We start from the raw sequence: 21,218 nt of genomic DNA on the forward strand, positions 1-21,218 counted from the left end.
TCAGCTTTTTTCTGCCAGCAGGGTTCTTCGATCAAAATTAGCCACCTGTGAAACCGAGCAGAGCGGAAGAGGTTTTAAGGTGCAAAAGCAGTGGTTGAGGGACTCCTCTGTTTGCTGCCCACACTGTGCTTTGTGTTACCTTACTGCAGAGTTGGTGAACCTCTTTTTTTTTTAAGCCCACCTCTCTATTGTCCATCCAGCAGGAGGCGCTACCAGAATGCAAGGACACAGCCAGGCAAAGCAATGTATCTGGTTGGCCACTGCGAGAACAGGGTGCTGTGCTAGGTGGGCCCATGACCCAATCCAGCAGGCTTTTATTATGCCCTTAATAGAGCTTATGAAATCGGCACAACTCAATTTTGCTCCATGATGTTTAGGTGGCTCTTAAGATGCAATAGAAACTCATAGCTATCTGATTAAAATCTAACGTTAGGAGCAATTAGAGGGTGGAGAAATAAGAAAACGGGACAACAGATGTTCTTGACTCTTTTTCCACCCCACTCCTTCTTTTGCACCAGAAGTGCTTCCTGAAAGGTCCAAAAGCCTTATCCTGGGTCCCGTCCATCTCAGACAGCATCTGCACCCAGCCGTGGCTGCGAGTCTCTTTGGGCATCACCACCATCCTGGTGGTTCTCACCATGGCGGTGCTGAATTTGGTAGGAGACATTTTTGGCTCAGTGCTCCTCGTGTGTCGCCAACCTGTGCCTCGCCTTATCCCTTCTAAAACTCTCCTTCTCTCTCCTTTCCTGGGCGGATTATTAGTTCTTCATGCCAGAGACGTCCTGCTTTTCGAAAGCTCAGAATTTGACTACGGGGGGCTTGAACGCCACACAAGAGTTTGCTCGCTTTAACTCGCTCTTCAGTGTGCCAGTAAGTATGTAACCCAGCCATAGGCAAACTGGACCCTCCAAATATTTTGAGACTACAATTCCCATCATCCCTGACCACTGGTCCTGTTAGTGAGGGATGATGGGAGTTGTAGTCCCAAAACATCTGGAGGGCCAAGTTTGCCTATGCCTGATGTAACCCTTCGGATGCAATTGCTTTTCTCTAGCTGTTGCTGATGAGGTTTAGCCCTCTTTTTTAACCACTTTGTTTTTTACTGCCCTGCTCTCTTCCCCCTCCAGTATTACATCTACTGCTGCATCTTGGGGTTCCTCTCATGCTCCCTCTTCCTGCACATGAACTTTGAGCTCAAGCTCACCATGCTGACCCTCTGCCTCGTCGTCTACAACGTGCTGTTCCTCCACACCCACTCGTGGCTCTCCGACTGCTATGTCTCCCGCCTCTACCCCAACCAGACAGCTCTCAGGTAACTAGTCCTCATGGAACCGGCGGCAACGTCCTGGCATAAAGGGCAGAAACCAAGTGGAGGCTACCCAAGCCGTTTGCAACGTTAGCGAGGATCTTTTTTGAGTGAGTGTCATGGGTGCTGCTCCCTCTGGACTCCATCTCCCCACCCTCCCCCCAGAGTAAGAAATAGAGAAGAAGTGTGCACAGTGCTTTTTTTCTTGGGGGGGGGACACAGGGGTACGCATACCCTTAAACATTTTGTAAATCTAAGTTTGGCCTCATTGAGGGCCAGTATTTCAAAATGAGTAGGAAAATGAGAGTACCCCTAAACATTTTTTTTTTAAAAAAAGGACTAAGTGTGCATATACACTCCATCTCTCCAATTGATCTGGGTTGGTTACAGCATGATCAGTCTGGTTCTGGATGAACACATGAGAGCTGAAAGAGGAAGTGGGAAATAGAGCCACTCTACCAACTTCCTCCTTCAGCTCTATGTGCTTTTCAGGGGAGGAAAAAGTCGCCACCTCAAGGGGCTGTATGGGCTTGCGTTTAAAAACTTTGCAGGCACCAGTGGAAAGCTTTAAAGGCACTATTGTATCTGTGGGCACCGTCTTGGCAATGCCTGGTGTCATTTGTCCAGAAGCAGCCCCTCCTGACCCACCCTAAATAAGATGACTCGCCCTTGTTCCTGTGAATCATGCCTGGGGAGAGTGCTTCTTATTGTAGCTTCCCATGGACATATTTGGTTCAGATGTGAGACCTTGAGGATTATGGGAGAGGGTTGACCCAAGAGTGATGTTCTCTTCTTCCCCTTCTTCTTCTTTTTAACCCCCCCCCCCGCCTCTAGACCTGGGGTGCTGAAGGAGCCTAAGGTGATGGGAGCATTCTCGTTCTTCGTCTTCTTCTTCACCCTCTTGGCTCTGGCCAGGCAGGTAAATTGGTTTCCTATCAGCCCTGAAGAAAGCGAGTGTCCATTTCAAGAAGAGCTTATTTCTCTGTCCTTCATATGTTCTCCACAATCATCTATCCATACAGCTTACTATTAACTTTTTAAAAAAAGGAGATGTGGAGATCACACTCTATACTGCCAGGCTTCCAATCAAACAAGACAACAGCAGCAAAGGAAAATGGATTGGGAGGGATGAGGACGTAAGCAAGCTCAGGTTCAAGTTCTTAGCCCAAGCTTTCAAAGATTGGGTGGAAAAGTTCAAGGAGGTTTCCCAGTTGTACTGTTGGGGTGGTCCTTCATCCCGTCTACCTCCCTCCTTTACTGCAACCATAATGTAATAACTTATGCTAGGGAAGAGTTGGTGGAGGGTGGGTTTTGGCTCTCCGGCCAGAATTGCCTGCATGTCTTCCATGGAACAACTTGTGCATTGCAGAGGATTGTCCTATATGGGCTGCGAGGGATAAGCAATTTTGCAGACGAAGGATGGCATTACTTAGGTATTGCATCCTTCACAACCATCTGATGTGGGTTGGGTGCCAGTTTGCTTTGCTGTGCCATGCAAGAAACCACTGTTTCCTGTGTTGCCTTCTAGGTCATCTCTCTCTTTCTCTTCTCTCTCTCTCTCCCCCCCCCCCATCTCAGCCCCAGCAACTTCCCCTTCTGATTGTGGTTTGATTGTTTGCAGTCCATGCTTATGCTAGTCAAGCAGGGTTTGACAGCATTTTTCATGTAGTACAAGCGGGAAAGAACAGTGAAGGAGGCCACATCAACACTGTGCACTTAAATCACTAAAATGCTACTTTAAACACTCATGGCTCTCTCCCCCCCCCAAAGAATCCTGGGAATTGTAGTTTTCTAGGGGTGTTGAAAGTTGTTAGGAGACGCCTAATCTCACAGAGCTAAATTTCCCAGAGTTCTCAGAGTTCCTAGACATAGATTGTTAAACCACTCTGTGAATTGTAGCTCTGTGATTAATTGTAGCTCTCAGCACCTTTAACAAGCTACAGTTCCCATGATTCATGGAGGGAGGGTTATTTAAAGTGGTTGTAACAGCATTTCCGTGCGCTGCTCTGGTTTGCCAGAAGCGGCTTAGTCCTGCTGGCCACATGACCCGGAAGCTGTACACCGGCTCCCTCAGCCAATAAAGCGAGATGAACGCCGCAACCCCAGAGTCGGCCACGACTGGACCTAATGGTCAGGGGTCCCTTTACCTTTAACAGCATTTTAAGTGGAAGGTCCAGGTAGAGACTCTTATCTTTTTGTCCAAGGTGTGGTTTTCTCATTTTGCATATTTGATTTGGGAAAGAAGTGCAGCTCAATGGAATTACTTTTCTTCATGTGATTTGTTTTTTTAGTTGGGGAAGGGTTTTTGCAGCAAGCCAAGATTCAATCTCTGATATCTTCAGATGGGACAGGGAAAGGTTTCCAGCCTAGAATTATGGTGAGTGGCTGCCAGTCAGAATTTACAGAACTGAAGTAGATGGACTGACTTGGAATAGGCAGAGGTTTAGTGGTCTGGTGTCTCAATAGAGTATCATCTCCTAGGAGAACCTTTTAGCCACTGAGAATAACTCTTTTCACCCTTTGTGCTGATTGGAGCCAATCAGAGCGAAAGGAGGAGAGACAGCTCCTCAGCATTGGCTCCTAGGGTCACTCTGGAGGAGGCATGTAGGAAGCGACTTGTTCCGTATGCTCCAAAATTGAGTGTTCAGGAGCAATGAAAAGACACTGTGCTTCCCTTTCAAGAGAATGGTGTGCAAGTTCTGGAACTTAAGGGAAAACACAACTTAAATCACTCCAAAAGAAGATATTGAATGTGAGAGCCATTTTCAAATATCTAAAGGGCTGTCACATGGAATTTGCAGCAAACCTGTTTTCTCATGCTCCAGAGGACACCTGACAATTAAGTCCAGTTGCGAACAACTCTGGGGTTGCGTGCTCATCTTGCTTTAAAGGCCAAGGGAGCCAGTGTTCGTCTGCTTTCGCAGACAGTTTTTCCGGATCATGTGGCCAGCATGACTAAGCTGCTTCTGGTGGAACCAGAGCAGCGCATGGAAACGTTGTTTACCTTCCTGCCAAAGCGATACCTATTTATCTACTTGCACTGTGTGCTTTCGAACTGCTAGGTTGGTAGAAGCTAGGACTGAACAATGGGAGCTCACCCTGTCGTGGATATTTGAACCGCCAACCTTTCGATCAGCAAGCCCAAGAGGCTCAGTGGTTTAACCCACAGCGCCACTCACATCCCTATGTTTTACTGCGTTTTTAATACTCTGTTGGGAGCAGCCCAGAGTAGCTGGGGAAACCCAGCTGGACGGGTGGAGTATTAATAATAAATTATTATTATTAATATCAAAGGGGTATCCTTCCGCTTTCCCCTCCCTTCCTAATCCCCTTTTGTCTTTCTCTCCCCATCCCTGTCTCTCAGAATGAATATTACTGCCGTCTAGATTTCCTCTGGAAGAAGAAGTTCAAGGAAGAACGTGAGGAGATTGAAACCATGGAGAACCTCAACCGTGTCTTGCTGGAGAATGTGCTTCCCGCTGATGTAGCTCAGCAGTTCATTCGCCAGAACCGGCGCAATGAGGTGAGTCTTGAAGCTTGATGGCCAAAGACCCAAGGGGAGATGATTTGTGAAAAGAGGTCTTACTAAAAAGCCCACTCTGGGAGAAGAAATAAAGGGGTGTCTAAGCCAAGGACCAGAAATGCTTTGGTACTGAACCAGTCCAATCCAAAGGGACCTCTGAGAAAATCAGTGGAAGTAATAGCCCTCTTTGCTGTACGAGTGACTAGGTTGCAGTGCTTATCACTGCATTTCAAGAGGAGGTCCACGAAAATTTAATATTTAGGTCAATTGCAAACTTACAGATATCGAAACTCTGCATAACCTCAAAAAAATCACTCTGTGATAATTTCCAAAACTTCAGACTGGGTCCTGAACAAATAAAAAATGAAATGTAGATATTATTTTCCTGAAGATAATAAATGAGGTGAGGACCCAACTGCAGTTTGTTTGTTTATTTATTTAGTTGGAAAGATTTAAGTGTCATTGTATCAAAAAAAACTATGTGGTTTGCATGAAATCGTTTAGAACAGTCATTTAAAAATAGCTTTTGGTTGTCACTAGAATGACAGTAACACAGATGGTCTTTTCCACTGAGAATTGAACTGGCAAAATTGTATCTGGCATTGATGGAGAAGCTGACTCATAATGTAAGCAGACACGTATGGAAATGTGTGGTTTCCATTTCTGACTTAAAAAAAAAAAGATTCTACCTCTGAAACTTTAAAACCCTCTGCTTCATATGCTTGTTTTTTTCAAGAGACTCTGTGAATTGACATGATTTGTTCCTCTTTTTCTTTTCATGAATTCTGTATACAGATATGATACATAATCTCTGTACTTGTATGATTTTCTTTCTTTCTTTCTTTCTTTCTTTCTTTCTTTCTTTCTTTCTCTTTCTTTCTTTCTTTCTTTCTTTCTTTCTTTCTTTCTTTCTTTCTTTCTTTATTTCATTGAAAAACTATAGAGACAGATCTATAGATACAGATATAATAAATCATATAGCCAAATACAGAATTTCACAATAAATCTGATTTCGGAATTCCATTAAGCCATAGCATTTTGTCAGCATTTTGCCTTCAATGTATTCAATGCAATATTTATTTTATGTGATAAGAATTCACATATTCTGTATGTTGCCCCCTGTTACCTCCCACTACCCACCATAGAAGAAAGAGTTGGTTATTATAAGGTTGCTTGAGACCACTACATGCCCAAATGCTGGAGCAGTGGCTGGAGTGTAGGACTCGAGAGACGAAGGCCGAAGCCTCCACTCTAGGGCCAGTCACTTAGTCTGACCTACCTCACAGGGCTGTTGAGAGGATAAAATGGAGAGAGAGGGGAGAATTATGTTTTGTGCACCACCATGAGCTCCTTGAAGGAAAAGTGGCATGGAAAAGTAATGTATAAAGAAAGAGATTGGGTGGGTGGGGAATTTGCCTCCATGTCATTAATTTTTAAGGGTTGTCCTGCCTGCTGAGGTCTGATAATGCCCTCCACCCCACCTTTCTCCCCTAGCAGGATCTTTACCACCAGTCTTATGACTGCGTCTGTGTCCTCTTCGCCTCCATCCCAGACTTCAAAGAATTTTACTCTGAATCGAATGTAAACCATGAAGGACTCGAATGCCTTCGGCTACTCAACGAGATCATTGCCGACTTTGATGAGGTATTAGGAGTTCTAGTCTTTATTTAAATGTTGTGGTTACTGTTGCTTGAACAGCTTTTCTTTTTTAAATTTTTTTGTTTGATTTTACAAGTGTAGAGTTATAACAATACAAAACAGGTTTCCTATATAGAGATTACTCTGAACCTCTGGGCTTCTCACCTTCCCCTCCATGGGTCCTACTGTCAACCTTTTCAAGTGCATATTCTCCAGTAATCCATATTTTATGTCTCTCCATTTTGTCCATAATATTTGCTACATTACAAGTGTTATTGCAATCCTGCCACTGTTTTCATCTGCTAACAGTTGTCTCCCAGGTAAATTATATTCTGCTTGCCCCTTCCACTTCCTAACTATCATAATTTGTGCAGCTGTCAATAAATTTGTGAGCAAGTCCTTCATAGCCTGCGAACCTTCCACCCCATCGTAAATTGATAATAATGCTACCTCTGGACTTTTGGTCAGCTTTAACCCAGTTATTTCTGTTATCTCCTTAAACACCCTTTGCCAAAAAAAATGTGCATATTCACAGCCCCACCACATGTGAACGTAATTCCCTGTTTCCTGGCACCTCCTCCAACATAACACCAAATACCCCTTGTTTATTTGATTTAATCTGACTGGTGTTAAATACCATCTCCAAACTAATTTATAATGATTTTCTTTTATTCTTATAGGCAACATTATCAATGTGCGTTTCTCCCATATGAGAAAAACACATTTTAAGACAGTGGGATGTGGGAATGTGCTCTAAGTGCACATTATAACATTGCCAGTCTCTTCTCCCTCCTTTACATCCTATGGTGTGGATGTGATCACAGACAAAATTCTGGACTAGATGGAACAGTCTTCCCCAACCTGATGCCCTCCAGATACTGTCAAACTGCAGCTCCCATCAACTCCAACCGTCAGGGCTTAAATACTACTTATATGCCAAAATAATATCTGATTGTAGGAGTTGATGAGAGCGGACATCCAAAATGCCTAGGGGAAAAGTTTGCTGGGGGAGATTGAGAAAGACTTTTGATGTGATACAACAAGATGTTGAGATGCCTCCCACCTGCCTGAAAGTGGGTGCATATGATTCCACAGTAAAAACAAGAGTTTCATGTCCAACCACAAAAGTCACAGACTTTCTGTTGACAAACAGAATGTGCCTTTTGGGCACTTTTGGGAATAGGATAAAAATATGTGTTGAAGTGCCAGATACTTATAGTCCTGTTCTTATGTTGGTTGCCTTTGCCATACAACCTGCATATATTTAAAAATAACACTTTTTCTTATTTTTCTTCTTTTAAAGAGAAAATCTAAAAGTTCCCTCTCCCTCCCATATATTATGTTTTTATCAGCATTGCTGGAAAGTTGATGCGAATCGTTAGGAGACCCCTCCCAGAGTTACAATTGCAAGTGCCCATCACAAACTACAGTTCCCTGAATTCTTTGGAAGAAATCCATGACTACTAAAGTGGTATAAAAGTGTTTTAAATGATGCAGCCTGCTTTACTGCTTTTTGCCACCTCTGCTACATTAAAAAAATGCCGTCAGCCCCGAGGATGAACATTTGCAGGAACTGCAAACAACCTATCAATTCCCTTTTCCCTATGGCCACTGCTCTGATCAAAATCCCCCCACACTCTGCTCCTCTGCCAAGTGAAGTGTTTTGCAATAAACAAGTAGCTGGGTCACCAGGAGTGGAACAGATGAGGAGAGGAGAGAGCTGAACCACCTCTCATTCACACTTTCCCACCTGAAGCCCTTTGAATCACCTAAATGACTTACTGTAAGCAGCATAAAGTTGTCCCTTTCCTCAGGGTCGCTCCCAACACTACAATTCTATGATTCTTTCACAGGATTGAAGGTGTGGATGTAACATTCTGGACTAGATAAAGACTTTTCCAACTTGGTGTGCTCCAGATATTGTTGTCCACATTAGCACGCATTAGCCCCAGCCATCATAGCCAAGGGTCAGGGCTTATATACTGCTTTAACACCCAAATGCCTTCTAATGACAGGAGTTGATAGGAGTTGCCATCCAAAATGTCTGAGGGGAAACCGTATTGGCGAAGGCTGTTGTGACCCAACAGGAATGTTCTCAAGTTGATAACCATTGAAACAAGCCTTCTTCCTGTCTCTGTTTCAACAGCTCCTCCTGAAGCCCAAATTCAGTGGGGTGGAGAAGATTAAGACCATTGGTAGCACTTACATGGCAGCCACTGGCTTAAATGTGGTGGCTGGACAGGATAACCAACAGGTGAGGCCCTCCTTTCTTTGGCATGACTGTTTTGTTTCTCAAATCTGCCTGTGGCACCCTGATCCCATACTCCTCAACCCAGTCAGATTGGGTGGGGTGGGGTGGATGGGGTACAAATATAACAACAACAACAGCAACAACAACAACAACAACAACAACCTGTCCTGGTAACTGCGACATCCCATTTTTTTGTACCAGAGCATGGCGGCCATGGTCCCAAAGAAAGCACATCTTGGGGGCCGCAATCTTGCAGGGGTCATGTGACTCACATGTCTCTCTAAGCTCCATGTGCTTTTCAATACATATTAATTCTGTTGGATCTGGACTCTGTTGGATAGAATCAAAGAACCGTAGAATTTGTGGGAAGGTTTACTTTTGCAGAGTTAAACAATCCCCATTATAAGTTTATGCAGCGATCAGCTTGTTGCTGACTCCTCTGAGTTCTACTAATAAAGTTGCCTTCCTGGTTAAAAATCCCTTTGAATCCCTCTTAAAGAATACACACACGAATCTGATTCATGTTAATATAAAACTATTTTACTCTCAGATTCATTCAGGTTTACAGAACTGTACCTGAAGGCAGGCTTAGGTTACATAACAAGCACATAAAACTATACCAGAGGGAAGTTGGTCCTGAGGTGACTGCAACAGAGCAGTTATCTTTCAAAACTACCAGCAACCGACAAACTGGTTGTCACAGCGACTGGTTAGAACATGGAGGCCGTTAGTCCTCTGTCAGAATGTTGCACTTGACTTCACCTTTACATCCCACATACCCCTTCTCAGGCAGTACAACATTAACAAAAGTAAACAACTTTAATCAACCACCCAGAGCCCCAGCTTTACACGTAGATTCTGGAAACTTTCTTTTGGCAGGGGCTTTGTCAGGATGTCAGCAGTCATCTCTTTGGTGCTGCCATAAGATTGTTCCACAAGTCCGCTCTGAATCATTTCACGAATGTAGTGGTAAAAGGTAAAGGTAAGGGTACCCCTGCCCGTACGGGCCAGTCTTGACAGACTCTGGGGTTGTGCGCCCATCTCACTTAAGAGGCCAGGGACCAGCGCTGTCCGGAGACACTTCCGGGTCACGTGGCCAGCGTGACATCGCTGCTCTGGCGAGCCAGAGCCGCACACGGAAACGTCGTTTACCTTCCCGCTGGTAAGCGGTCCCTATTTATCTACTTGCACCCGGAGGTGCTTTCGAACTGCTAGGTTGGCAGGCGCTGGGACCGAGCAGCGGGAGCGCACCCCGCCGCAGGGATTCGAACCGCCGACCTTTCGATCGGCAAGCCCTAGGCGCTGAGGCTTTAACCCACAGCGCCACCTCTTGCATGGAACTTCTCACTCAGAGATAGCTTCATGCAACTTTGATTATCCTCTAGCAGCTTAACAGGTACCTTGCTCACCAACCCAAAGTCCTAAATGAATTGATCCAGCCAGGCAACCTCTCTGCATGCTTCTGTAGCTGCAACATACCTTCCCACAGAACTGTAGTGTTGGAAGGGATCTTGAGTTTCAGCAAGTCCAACCCCCTGCAGTGAAGGAATCTCAGCTTGATCATACATGACAGATGGCCACCTAATATTTGCTTAGATTCCATAGAAAAGCAAAGTGACCTGAGTTTGTAACACCAGTGATACTTGCTTAAAAATCTAACAATGCTCATAGGCCGCAGAAGACAGGTCTCCTGACAAGATGAACATCTTCATTTTATTGTTTGGGGGCTAGAGAACCCCCGGTTTTCTAACGCTTCCACAGCTTTCCTCCTGTGGTCCTTGGTGCCCTGATTGATTTTATATACTTGAGTTCACTGCAACCAAATTCCAAGGTTGTGTTGTCTCCCTCCTGCTGGGAAGTGAGTGTCTTTGTTCCCACAGCTTAATGAAAATAATGAAAATGCAGTTTCATGTCAAACCACAAAACCGGCTTTCCGCTTGACACAAATGATGTGTAGCTTGGTAAATAACTTCCGCAGATATGATCAAAATATGCTTTGCTGTGCCAAAACCAATAGGCGTTTTTTTGTGAGATGATGATGATTTGTTGCCTTTGTATGTATTTGAAATTATATATATATATATATATATATATATATATATGTGTGTGTGTGTGTGTGTGTGTGTGTGTGTGTGTGTGTGATTTTTTTACCCCCCCATGCACCACAGCCCATATCAATCAATCAATCAATCAATCAATCAAAGAGAGTTTTAACCAAATGCTATGACAATTTCCTTACCATTTGACAAACAGCAAATCCCAACATGCAGCATACAACAATTACACAACACAAGATCTCAAGGTTTTAACACAAGGGAGATGAGTCGGAGTTCAAAAGTATCATCTGCTAACTCATCCCCTGCTAAACTTCCGTTAGACCTCTGAATCTCCAGCACAACTTGTTGCAATATTGTCTATCTCTCCCTTTGTTATCTTTCTTGTAACCAGAGCATAAAGCCCCACTTTATACATCACAAAACAGTTAGCGTAACTCAGAAGAAAGTGAGCCGTTTCTGCTGTAGTAAACCTGCTTCCAGGAATTAGCAAAGGTTTCAGGAATCAGTCCCTATGCAAAGGGCAGATTAATAAGGAATGTGTAATGTCTTCCACGGGACGCAGGTGGCGCTGTGGGTTAAAGCCTCAGCGCCTAGGACTTGCCGATCGAAAGGTCGGCGGTTCGAATCCCTGCAGCGGGGTGCGCTCCCGCTGCTCGGTCCCAGCGCCTGCCAACCTAGCAGTTCGAAAGCACCTCCGTATGTAAGTAGATAAATAGGGACCGCTTACCAGCGGGAAGGTAAACGGCGTTTCCGTGTGCGGCTCTGGCTCGCCAGAGCAGCGATGTCACGCTGGCCACGTGACCCGGAAGTGTCTCCGGACAGCGCTGGCCCCTGGCCTCTTAAGTGAGATGGGCGCACAACCCCAGAGTCTGTCAAGACTGGCCCGTACGGGCAGGGGTACCTTTACCTTTACCTTTAATGTCTTCCACCTGCTGTGGGCCACATATACAGATTCTGTCATCATATGAAATCCTATTTTAGCAGCCATCCAAGACTTTTGTGGGTATCACCTGAAATGCTCTATTTTCAGAAATGGGCACCATGGTGAAAATATGGATACACAGCTGGATCACAGTGCCATATCAGCATTGACACTACATACACAAACACCCCCCCCCATTTTTTTTGCTGTTTTGTAACAATGCATGTTTGCTGAATTAGTTCCTGTTCTGGAGATAATCACAAAGAATATGAGGGTAGTTTGTTTTTTTTGTTTTTCTCCTGTCGTTTACACTTGGTTTTTTCTTTGGACCATGATATACAAACCGGTCGATTCAACTCTGCACAAAATGCCATTGACAGGGTTCCCACAAGTCCCTGAGCCAGTCCTTACCCATGTATGAAATATCTCATGCTCTTCAACCCAGTGCTGGCGATATCTGAGGAGTGCCGCACTCGGCATCAGTCTGTCCTGTGAATGGCATGAATTGGAGTGGGCCCTGATGCAGTTGGGATGGCTGCCAATGGAGACAATTCTGGAAGGGGAGGAAGCCAACAGCTGTTAGTTCCAGCCAGTCCAAAAGCTTTGTTGTCTCAAGGCTGAGGACTTATTTCTCCGAGTCAGAGGAAGCCAGGTGGAATGTCAGTCAACTTTTCTTGTTGTCTGAATTTGTATGGTCTGTTTTTTTAAAGACTGTATCAGTGAGGCTCCTCTCCTCTTAGTAATTATGGGTGGCATCTTTAATTTTGCCTTCACCTATTGACACATGTTTTTCTTTTCTTTTCCGGGTGGTCCCTGCAGGACACTGAGAGGAGCTACACCCACCTGGGGACAATGGTGGAATTTGCCATGGCTCTGGCGGCCAAGCTAGACATGATCAACAAACACTCTTTCAACAGTTTCAAGCTTCGTGTGGGTGAGTGAGACGAGTGGGAGCTGAGAAGACTCCTCTTCAAATATCACCTCAGTCAGAGGCGCAAACTTGTGAGGGAGGTTGGGGCAGGGGCAACATCACGTTCATGGCATTGCATGTTATGTCACATGCATGACATCATGACGTCATGTCAGGACATCGGAGGAGCCAGGGGGCAGAGCCGAGCAGGGTAGCAGTATGCCTTCAATGGTCAGAGGTGGCTTCTCTTTCTCCCCCTTCTGCCACTGCCACCGGCTGGGGGCTGCTTCCCCCTCCTTCCCCTCTGTGGCAGGAGGAGGAGTTGGCCACGGATGCCCTGCCACACACAGCTCTGCACTTGGCCCTAATTTTTTTAACGTGGGGGGCCTGACCCCCCCAAAAAATTATTCCCCCGAAAGGGTTGGACCCCAGGAATTTACACCCCTGATCCCAGCCAAAAATTCAGCATGTGACAGAGACAAATTATTATGTTTGATAAAGACAAACACAGTATTTTTAAATGCACTTATTCTTCTCTTTGATTAGTTGTTGTTGATTTATTTATCATTCACTCTCCGGTCCCAGAGAGGGTTACAGCACTGAAAACAATCTGCAACAATTTACAACCATACAATTAGGTGGCTCCTAAAAACATAGCCAGGGTAAAGAGGCATGTCTTCAGCATTCTCTGAAAGTTGTATAATGAAGGCTCCAGATGCACTGCTGTGGGGAGGGAGTTCCACATCTATGGGGCTGCCACAGAGAATGTCCTCTCCTGGGCTGCCTTGAGGATGGAGGAACTACCAACGGGGTTCCCTCTGTCAAGCTCAAAACCTAAGAGGGTCTGCAGGGTAGCAGGCGGTCTTCCAGATATTTGGGGTCCGCATCGTTTAAGGGATTTAAACATCAACTCTAGTACTGGGGTGAGGAACATCTGGCCCCAGGCCCATTTGTCCTGCCAGGCCATTTTGCCCAAGTCACACCCACTTTCCTCACACCTCAGGTCTGTGGCAGGTAAAGTGGTGGCTGGACCAAGAAGGGTGAATGCAGCAAAATGATTCAAAGTCCAGATTATCAGTTGACTTTTGAGGCTTCAAAGCGCCAGCACTCATCAGTGGTTAGAGAGGAACCTGCACAGGCAAAGCTCCAACCATCTGATGGGATCAGCTGTGCTAGAGGATTCCCCATCGGAAACCACCTTGTGCAACTGAGGGGGCTGCAGGAAACATTCAAAGAGCTTCCTCCAGTGCTTTGAATGCAAGCTGCTTTCTGAGAAAAGGGGAGGAGTACTAAAATCTTTTTTTCCCCTTTCCACAGAAAGCAGTGTCCATTCAAAGCACTTCCCCCAGGGTTTAGAATGCAAGCTGTTCTTTTCTGCAGAAGGAAAAACGTTCTGCGTTTCGGAGCATTTCCCTCTCTGCTGACACTTCAAACCGATTCCTGGAACTGCTGGTCAGCTGATCAGCAACGACAAGGAGCCTCTGTGAAGATATGCTCCCAGCAACAATCAGCTCACTGGCGCAGAAAGCACATTTCTGGCAGCAGTTGCTGTGACCACCAATTGGCTGATTGGCAGCTTACAGCAACCTCCTTTCAACCGTGTCAGTCACCTGACATCATTATGGTATCAGGTGACTGAAAGGTGGGCGTTTTGCTGGCCAGGTCCAGGTCCAGTTTCCTGATCCCTGTTCTATAAGAAACTGGCTGTGTGCACAGCACTTACTGGCTGGTGCCTATGCTGTCACCAAGAAACCTCCCTTCCCCAACCCAGCACTGCAAAGTAAAGTAATGAATAAACCGCTAAACTGTAGCACCCTGCTTGTGGTTAATGCTTAGCTGGAATGAAATATTAAACGCAGCAATAGAGAAATTAAAATAATAATTTATTTGTCAGACAAATAAATGATAGGCAAAGTGGTATATGGTTACCAAAGCTCTGCCCCATCCAGCCCTGATGGCCAGCACTTATATTTCCTCAGCCCAGCCCCCTTGCTCCTCCTTTGGCTGCCTCTGTCCAATCAGCCTGGTTGAAATTCCTATTGGCTGTTTGCTAGAACCAACCATAAAAGATACACCCATTTCCTATTACCTTTTATGGGAGACAAAGAGCTATATTTCCTTCTATCCATAAATGGCAGACAAGTAGCCATATATCTTACATTTGCCTCGACAAGGCACCTTAATTACCAGATCACCTTTTGCCCCTGTTGCCCCTGCATTCCAAAACAAATGGCTAAAACAAATGGCTCGTGGTATTAAATTCTATCTAAACAGAGATCTTGGGTTCACATTCTCACACACCATCAATGACATAAGAATCTAACATTTCTTACTTTCTAAATCCTTTGCCTAATTACATTAAGCCAACAAATCTCATACATAGAATCATAGAATCATAGAGTTGGAAGAGACCACAAGGGCCATCGAGTCCAACCCCCTGCCAAGCAGGAAACACCATCAGAGCACTCCTGACATATGGTTGTCAAGCCTCTGCTTAAAGACCTCCAAAGAAGGAGACTCCACCACACTCCTTGGCAGCAAATTCCACTGTCGAACAGCTCTTACTGTCAGGAAGTTCTTCCTAATGTTTAGGTGGAATATTTTTTCATACATAACATAGATAGCTTTTTAGAAGAAAAGGCCTTTGCAAAGTAAAAAAGGAACTCAGTAAAAAACAGCTTCAAAAGAAGCCTCTTCAGTTTACACCCCCCTTTTTCCAGCCAGCTGCTTTTCCCATTAGCTCTTCCCAAAATTTATTGCCCTTTAACTCTCTCAGTATACCTTAAACCTTAGGAAAATATGGCTAGAGTCTAATGAGAGGCACATGGTATTATTTTCTGTTAAACAATAAATCTTACTATTTACCAACTCTTAATTAGTGTTTTTGCAGCTTTATTGTATTCTGTAATATGTAGGGTCAGTATAACATTTGCTCCCAGCCTGTATTCCCTTTTACAACTTTGAGAAACTTGTCTCCTGCTACTGCTATAAATCGGGGGGGGGGGGGGGGCGTTCAGGAGAGCAGGAAGATAAACAACTGCCAAAGTACTTAGCCAGCTGGTTTCTGCCTGGCATGAAACATACAAACATTTGCAAATATATCTTTAAGCTCATTTTAAAATACAGGCCTTGATCAGATGCCTCATTACCAGGGGTGGGTTTTGGGAAACTGCAGCCCTTCAGAAAATGGAAGGGAGGCATTCCATACACAATATGGAGGCTATAAACTGTTTTGAACATTGCTCCACAGGCCTGGTATAACCTTCCCCCAACCAGGAGCCCTGTCTTTCTAGTTTGGGCTGATGGGAGTTGTGATTCAACATGTGGAAGACCGCTACTTCCCCACTTCTGTCCAAACACCCATAAAGCGATCTTAAGGATTCAAGGAGGGGAGTGTGTGGGCCTCTCCCTGAGAAGATGGGGAAAGGGCAGGATGAATAGATCAAACAGTGTTTGATTGGCTGGCACACCTGCCTTTCATTTCAGTTGTGAAGGCAATGGAGGAGTGTAAAGGCAAAGATAAAGGGACCCCGACTTAAGTCCAGCCGTGAACGACTCTAGGGTTGCGGCGCTCATCTCACTTTGCTGGCCAAGGGAGCCGGTGTTTGTCCGCAGACAGCTTCTGGGTCATGTGGCCAACATGACTAAGCCACTTCTGGCAAACCAGAGCAGCGCACGGAAACACTGTTTACCTTCCTTCCTGAGCAGTACCTATTTATCTACTTGCATTTTGACGTGCTTTTGAACGGCAAGGTTGGCAGGAGCTGGGACCGAGCAGCGGGAGCTCACCCCGTCACGGGGATTTGAACCGCCGACCTTCTGATCTCGAAGCCTTAGGCTCTGTGGTTTAGACCACAGTGCCACCCATGTCCTAGCAGATGTGCAGGGCCACACAAAAAACCAACTGATTACATTTAGCCCAGAATGACCCCCCCAGCCCTTGCTAAATTCCTACCAGACCCCCTTAAAAATAATTAATTGATACTACTCGCTGACCCATAGGTATGCAGTCTTTAATCCACTGCATATCTGTGCCCCCAACCTCTATGGTATCTTTTTTTCAGGTATAAACCATGGACCGGTTGTGGCGGGCGTGATTGGAGCCCAGAAACCCCAGTATGATATTTGGGGGAACACAGTGAATGTGGCCAGCAGGATGGAGAGCACGGGAGTGTTGGGGAAGATACAGGTAGGGCTTTTAAAACACAGCCTGCGGTTTCTTATGTGGCCCCCAGCGCCACCTGAAGCTTCCCTGTGCTTCCCTTCTATCAGTATTCCTCACCTATTAAAAAAAAAAAAAAGTTTCCTCTTTCTAAGTAGTTTCTGAATGATAGTGTTTTATTTGGATGGATTGTTGGGTGGTGGGCAGCAGGGGGTGTGAGTTACTTCCTGGTTATATGGCTTGGCATAAAAGATGTTTTTCCCCTAGCTTCCTGAGAACAAACTTGTGTAGGACACTGAAGTAAGAAAGGAAATACATCCAGTTGTTTTTCAGAATAGTAGCTGGCTGTTGCCAGCCACGCAGGTGTAACAACAACAACAACAACAACAACAACAACAACAACAACTTATTTATTTATTTATACCCTACCCATCTGGCTGGGTTTCCCCATCTGCTCTGGGTGGCTCCCAACAGAATAATAAAAACATGATAAAACATTAAACATTAAAAACTTCCCTAAACAGGGCAGTCTTCAGATGTCTTCAAAAAGTCAGATAGTTGTTCATTTCCTTGACATCTGGTGGGAGGGTGTTCCACAGGGCAGGCACCACTACCGAGAAAGCCCTCTGCCTGGATCCCTGTAACCTTACTTCTTGCAGTGAGGGAACCGCCAGAAGGCCCTCGGCGCTAGACCTCAGTGTCCTGGCAGAATGATGGGGGTGGAGACACTCATTCAGATATACTGGGCCAAGGCCATTTAGGGCTTTAAAGGTCAGCACTAACACTCTGAATTGTGCTCGGAAATGTACTCACCGGGTTCTGGGAGAAGGGGAGGTCTGGAATGTTCTCCAGTGATAATGTGACAGCCTGCTGTTCTGGCTCTGTGTCTCCCTCTTCTTCTCCCATTATCTCTCAACTCCTCTCTTCATCTATGTCTGAGCTGACCTCAAACCACTGTTGTAAATCTACACTGTCTCCCTCTTCTCTGGAAGGTTCAGGAGGAGGAGGGGGAGGCGGTCTCCACCATTCCTCCTCCGATGTCCACTCCCTGACACACACCTGTGTGGGAGAAAGATTTGGCCCACCAGCAAATATCTGGTACCCACCCACCCCAATGAAATGAAACCTCCATATTCAAAACCAGTGTGACTTTGCATACCAGTCACTGGGAGCCAAGCAGCAGGAGAAAGGTTTGTCTTTTAGTATATGCACCTTGACTGAAGAGGTGTGAGGGGGCAACCCTGTGTCATTTCATCTCAAGCAGCATATGGTCTTAAACATACCCTGGAATAATAACCTGTCATGGGTTAGGAATTATGACATCTACTAGTAAAGGACTACCAATGAACAAAATAAAAAATTAGGGGAGTATTTTCGTTGTGACCATTTTTACCTAACCCAACCAAGAGCAACCAAGTTTTGACCAGATTTTTGTATTCTCTTTAATGGTTTCCTCCTCTCTTCTTTCCACACAGGTCACAGAAGAAACAGCCAAGGCCTTGGAGACACTGGGTTACACTTGCTCCCTTCGTGGGGTTATAAAGGTGAAAGGCAAAGGTGAACTTCGAACATACTTCGTCTGTACAGACACGACCCGGCCTGGTCCCCAAGCACCTATGCTGAGCTGAGTTTCTGGGAACGACACTGTGACAAGCACCGGATTATTATTATTTTTTTTTGGGGGGGGGATTCCCTGGAGACAGCTGCAGGTGCTTCTTTCAGCCACTTGGGGGGCAGCAGGAGGCTTGACTCTCTAGCACTGGATTCCCTGCAAGTCTTTGTGCTCCATGCTTGGGGTTCATGGGCTCTCACAAACTATGTGTGTCATAAATGGAGTGGCTGTCGGAGGAAGATTGAACCCTGGGGGCTGGGGAAAGACCCCCAAGGACACACCACACATGTAAAACTACTGTGAGCTGGAGAAAGTTGCTCAAGTACATTTGACCTTTTGAAAAACAAACAAAACCAAAACCCTACCTCTGCAATCAATGACCAATACACCTCCATGTTTTCCTGCTGTGACAAAGACAGACCTTGCTGTTGACTTACCTAGAACTCTTTAAAGGCACCTCAAATGGTCAAGTAGGGCTTTATCCCACTTCACAGAAGGAAGACAGCAACTTCGCAATCAAGTCCCCAAACCTTATTTGAGGAACCTTCAGTCCAGCTGCTTGATCTAAACCAGTGGTCTAAGGAACACCTTCAACCCTCCTTTAGCAAGGCTGCTAAACTAAACTAAGCTCAGCTCCGCTCCGCTCCCAAGCCCAAAACATGGTGTCCAGTCATTTTATGATGGTGCTTAATCCCCACCCAGTCTGTTAAGTAGGGGCCAATCACAGTGTGGCTTCTTGAAACCATGGGGTTTGGCAGGGTTGGGAGATGTCTGAACAGGCATGTCCTGTATCAGCAGTGGGGAGCTTTCATCCTAGGGGCCTAATCAGACCCACCAGACAGACCTCCCCATTTGGCCTGAGAGGCTGTTTCAGCCAAGCTGGACACAGACTGGCAGATGGCTGTCCAAACAGGCATACCTTAAACGAACAGAGAGGGAAGTAATTTGGGGAAACTGGGGGGATACAGCTAAGACTATGGTCCCACTACTGGGTTGTAGTCGTCTATTGTAGACAAGGGGTGAGGCTGGTTGAGCATTGCCCCCATCACTCATCTGGTTCCTTTAGGTTGTCACACAAGAAACCAATATTTCCCCAGTTTCTTTCTAGGCCAGTTTCTCTTCTGTCCTGCCCTGCCCTCTTCCTCTCCTGATTGTGGCATGTGTCTTTACCCTCCTTTTCACGTGCAGGTGCTGCAGGGTTTGAAAGTGACGTCATGCCAGGGAACAGCTTCCCCCTTTTCATTCAAGGAATGGATTCTCACCCATGGTCAGTTTTGATTTTTGTGGGAAGGGAGAGGGGAGCATACAGTACACAGTTTAAGGCCTTAGACCCGAGACCTGGGACACAGCTGTTGCCAAATAGCTCAGAGGGGGCCTAATTCAGCTCTCCTCTCCAGTTACTTTACTAGTTAATGAGTTGACACTTCGACCATGCTTTCTGCCAAATGGGAACCCTTTATAGTATGCACCGCATCTCACACATTGCTCTAGTGTCGCACTGGAATCAGCATGTGTGAATCAGGTGGGGATACGTCTTGTCCACAGGCCAGATGTTGCCCTTCAGGTCTCTCCATCCAGCCCTTGGGGCTTTCCTTGGGCCACGCCCCTCTGTCCAGGCCACACCCCTCACTGGTCCTGCTCCACACCTTTGAATACTTTTGCCTGGCTGGAATATGCCATTGAACTGTGACCAGGTCTCTTGCTTCCTGCATAGAGGAAGGAGAGATTTGGGGGATAAAGGGAATTTAGAGTGCTGTATAAGGGCAAGAGTCTCACCCATTGCTCCACTCTCTTTTGCTCCTGGCCCTGCCCCTCCAATGAAGGTTACCCACAAAGTAACGTGCTCCTCAAGCTGCGAAACATCCACACCCCCTGTGTGAATCCTATTCCCCAGGATCTGACCAAAACCAGAATTTCTTGCAAGTCCAAAGGCATGGCTGAAAATCCTCTGTGAAGTTGCAAGCGATTGTGGGCTGGACTTCCAAAATCTAGTGATGACTCGTCAGGCCATCAGGTGCCTTTTCAAGAGATGAGCTGCTCCCTTTCTGCTTGCAAGGAGGAAGAGGTGCAAGTGGAATCAGAGCCGACCTATTTAAATTCTTACATAAATAAACAGCATGGTATATATTTTATTTGTAAATAACGGTGTCTCTTAAGTGTTTCTTTTGTTGACTTTGTTCTGCTCTTTTAAAAGAAAAAAGAAAACACTGACACTTTCAAAGTTCTAAACTTTTGTTCTGGTGTTAATTTTTGATCCTGCCTGCCACTATTGAATTCCCAAACAGTAGGGCCGGAGAATCTTAGAGTACGGTGAGATACTCTGAACATTAAAAGAGGAATAATAGAACAAAGTCTGCTGGAGTAGAGCAGAGCCGTAGCTAGGTGATCTTACGTCCCTGGCAGAACGGTCTAGATTGTGCCCGCTAGCCACAGACAAATTAGCTCTTCTTTCTGCCTCTCCTCTAACTCCCCCCTCCATCCATTCAATTCCTTACACACTTCACCTTGTAATGAATTCTTTCACAGAAAATCCAATGCTTAATTATATTTCTTAGCCGATTTTGCGCCCCCCTGCCTGTGCCCCTGGTTGGGGGCCTTCTTCACCACCCCCTAGTTACGGCCCTGGGGTGGCGTCTTCCTTGCCTCTGAGAGGGCTGGAAAGGGCTTGACTTTTCCAAGACTCAATTGCCACCTTTTCAATGTAGGTATCGCATTTTTGTGAAATTGTCCTAGTTGTAGCACAGGTTTTTGTTGCACGTACCTTTCTTTCAATAAGGGATAGATGAGAAATTTGTTCATTCCATGCATTTAAGTGAACTGACCACCACCTTTCATCA

The 21,218-nt window shown here is 45.6% G+C and overlaps 1 protein-coding gene across 4 annotated transcripts in view; it reads left to right on the forward strand.

Annotated features, from left to right (window-relative positions):
* The window catches only part of ADCY4 (adenylate cyclase 4), a 75,929-nt gene extending 55,319 nt beyond the window's left edge, over positions 1-20,610 (forward strand). For 3 of the 4 annotated variants that reach the window (XM_079951536.1, XM_079951535.1, XM_079951537.1), the window contains exons 17-26: positions 519-656; positions 763-870; positions 1,128-1,312; positions 2,141-2,225; positions 4,671-4,829; positions 6,324-6,473; positions 8,614-8,721; positions 12,517-12,631; positions 16,672-16,796; positions 18,245-20,610. In XM_079951536.1, the coding sequence (XP_079807662.1) occupies positions 519-656; positions 763-870; positions 1,128-1,312; positions 2,141-2,225; positions 4,671-4,829; positions 6,324-6,473; positions 8,614-8,721; positions 12,517-12,631; positions 16,672-16,796; positions 18,245-18,397 (1,326 nt within the window). In that variant the 3' untranslated portion in view covers positions 18,398-20,610. The remainder of the gene's footprint in view (positions 1-518; positions 657-762; positions 871-1,127; positions 1,313-2,140; positions 2,226-4,670; positions 4,830-6,323; positions 6,474-8,613; positions 8,722-12,516; positions 12,632-16,671; positions 16,797-18,244) is intronic. The other variant, XM_079951538.1, reaches the window with a different exon arrangement.
* The last annotated feature ends 608 nt before the right edge of the window (positions 20,611-21,218 follow it).

The sequence above is a fragment of the Podarcis cretensis genome, assembly GCF_951804945.1.
Source record: "Podarcis cretensis genome assembly, chromosome: 13".
Lineage (NCBI taxonomy): Eukaryota > Metazoa > Chordata > Lepidosauria > Squamata > Lacertidae > Podarcis > Podarcis cretensis.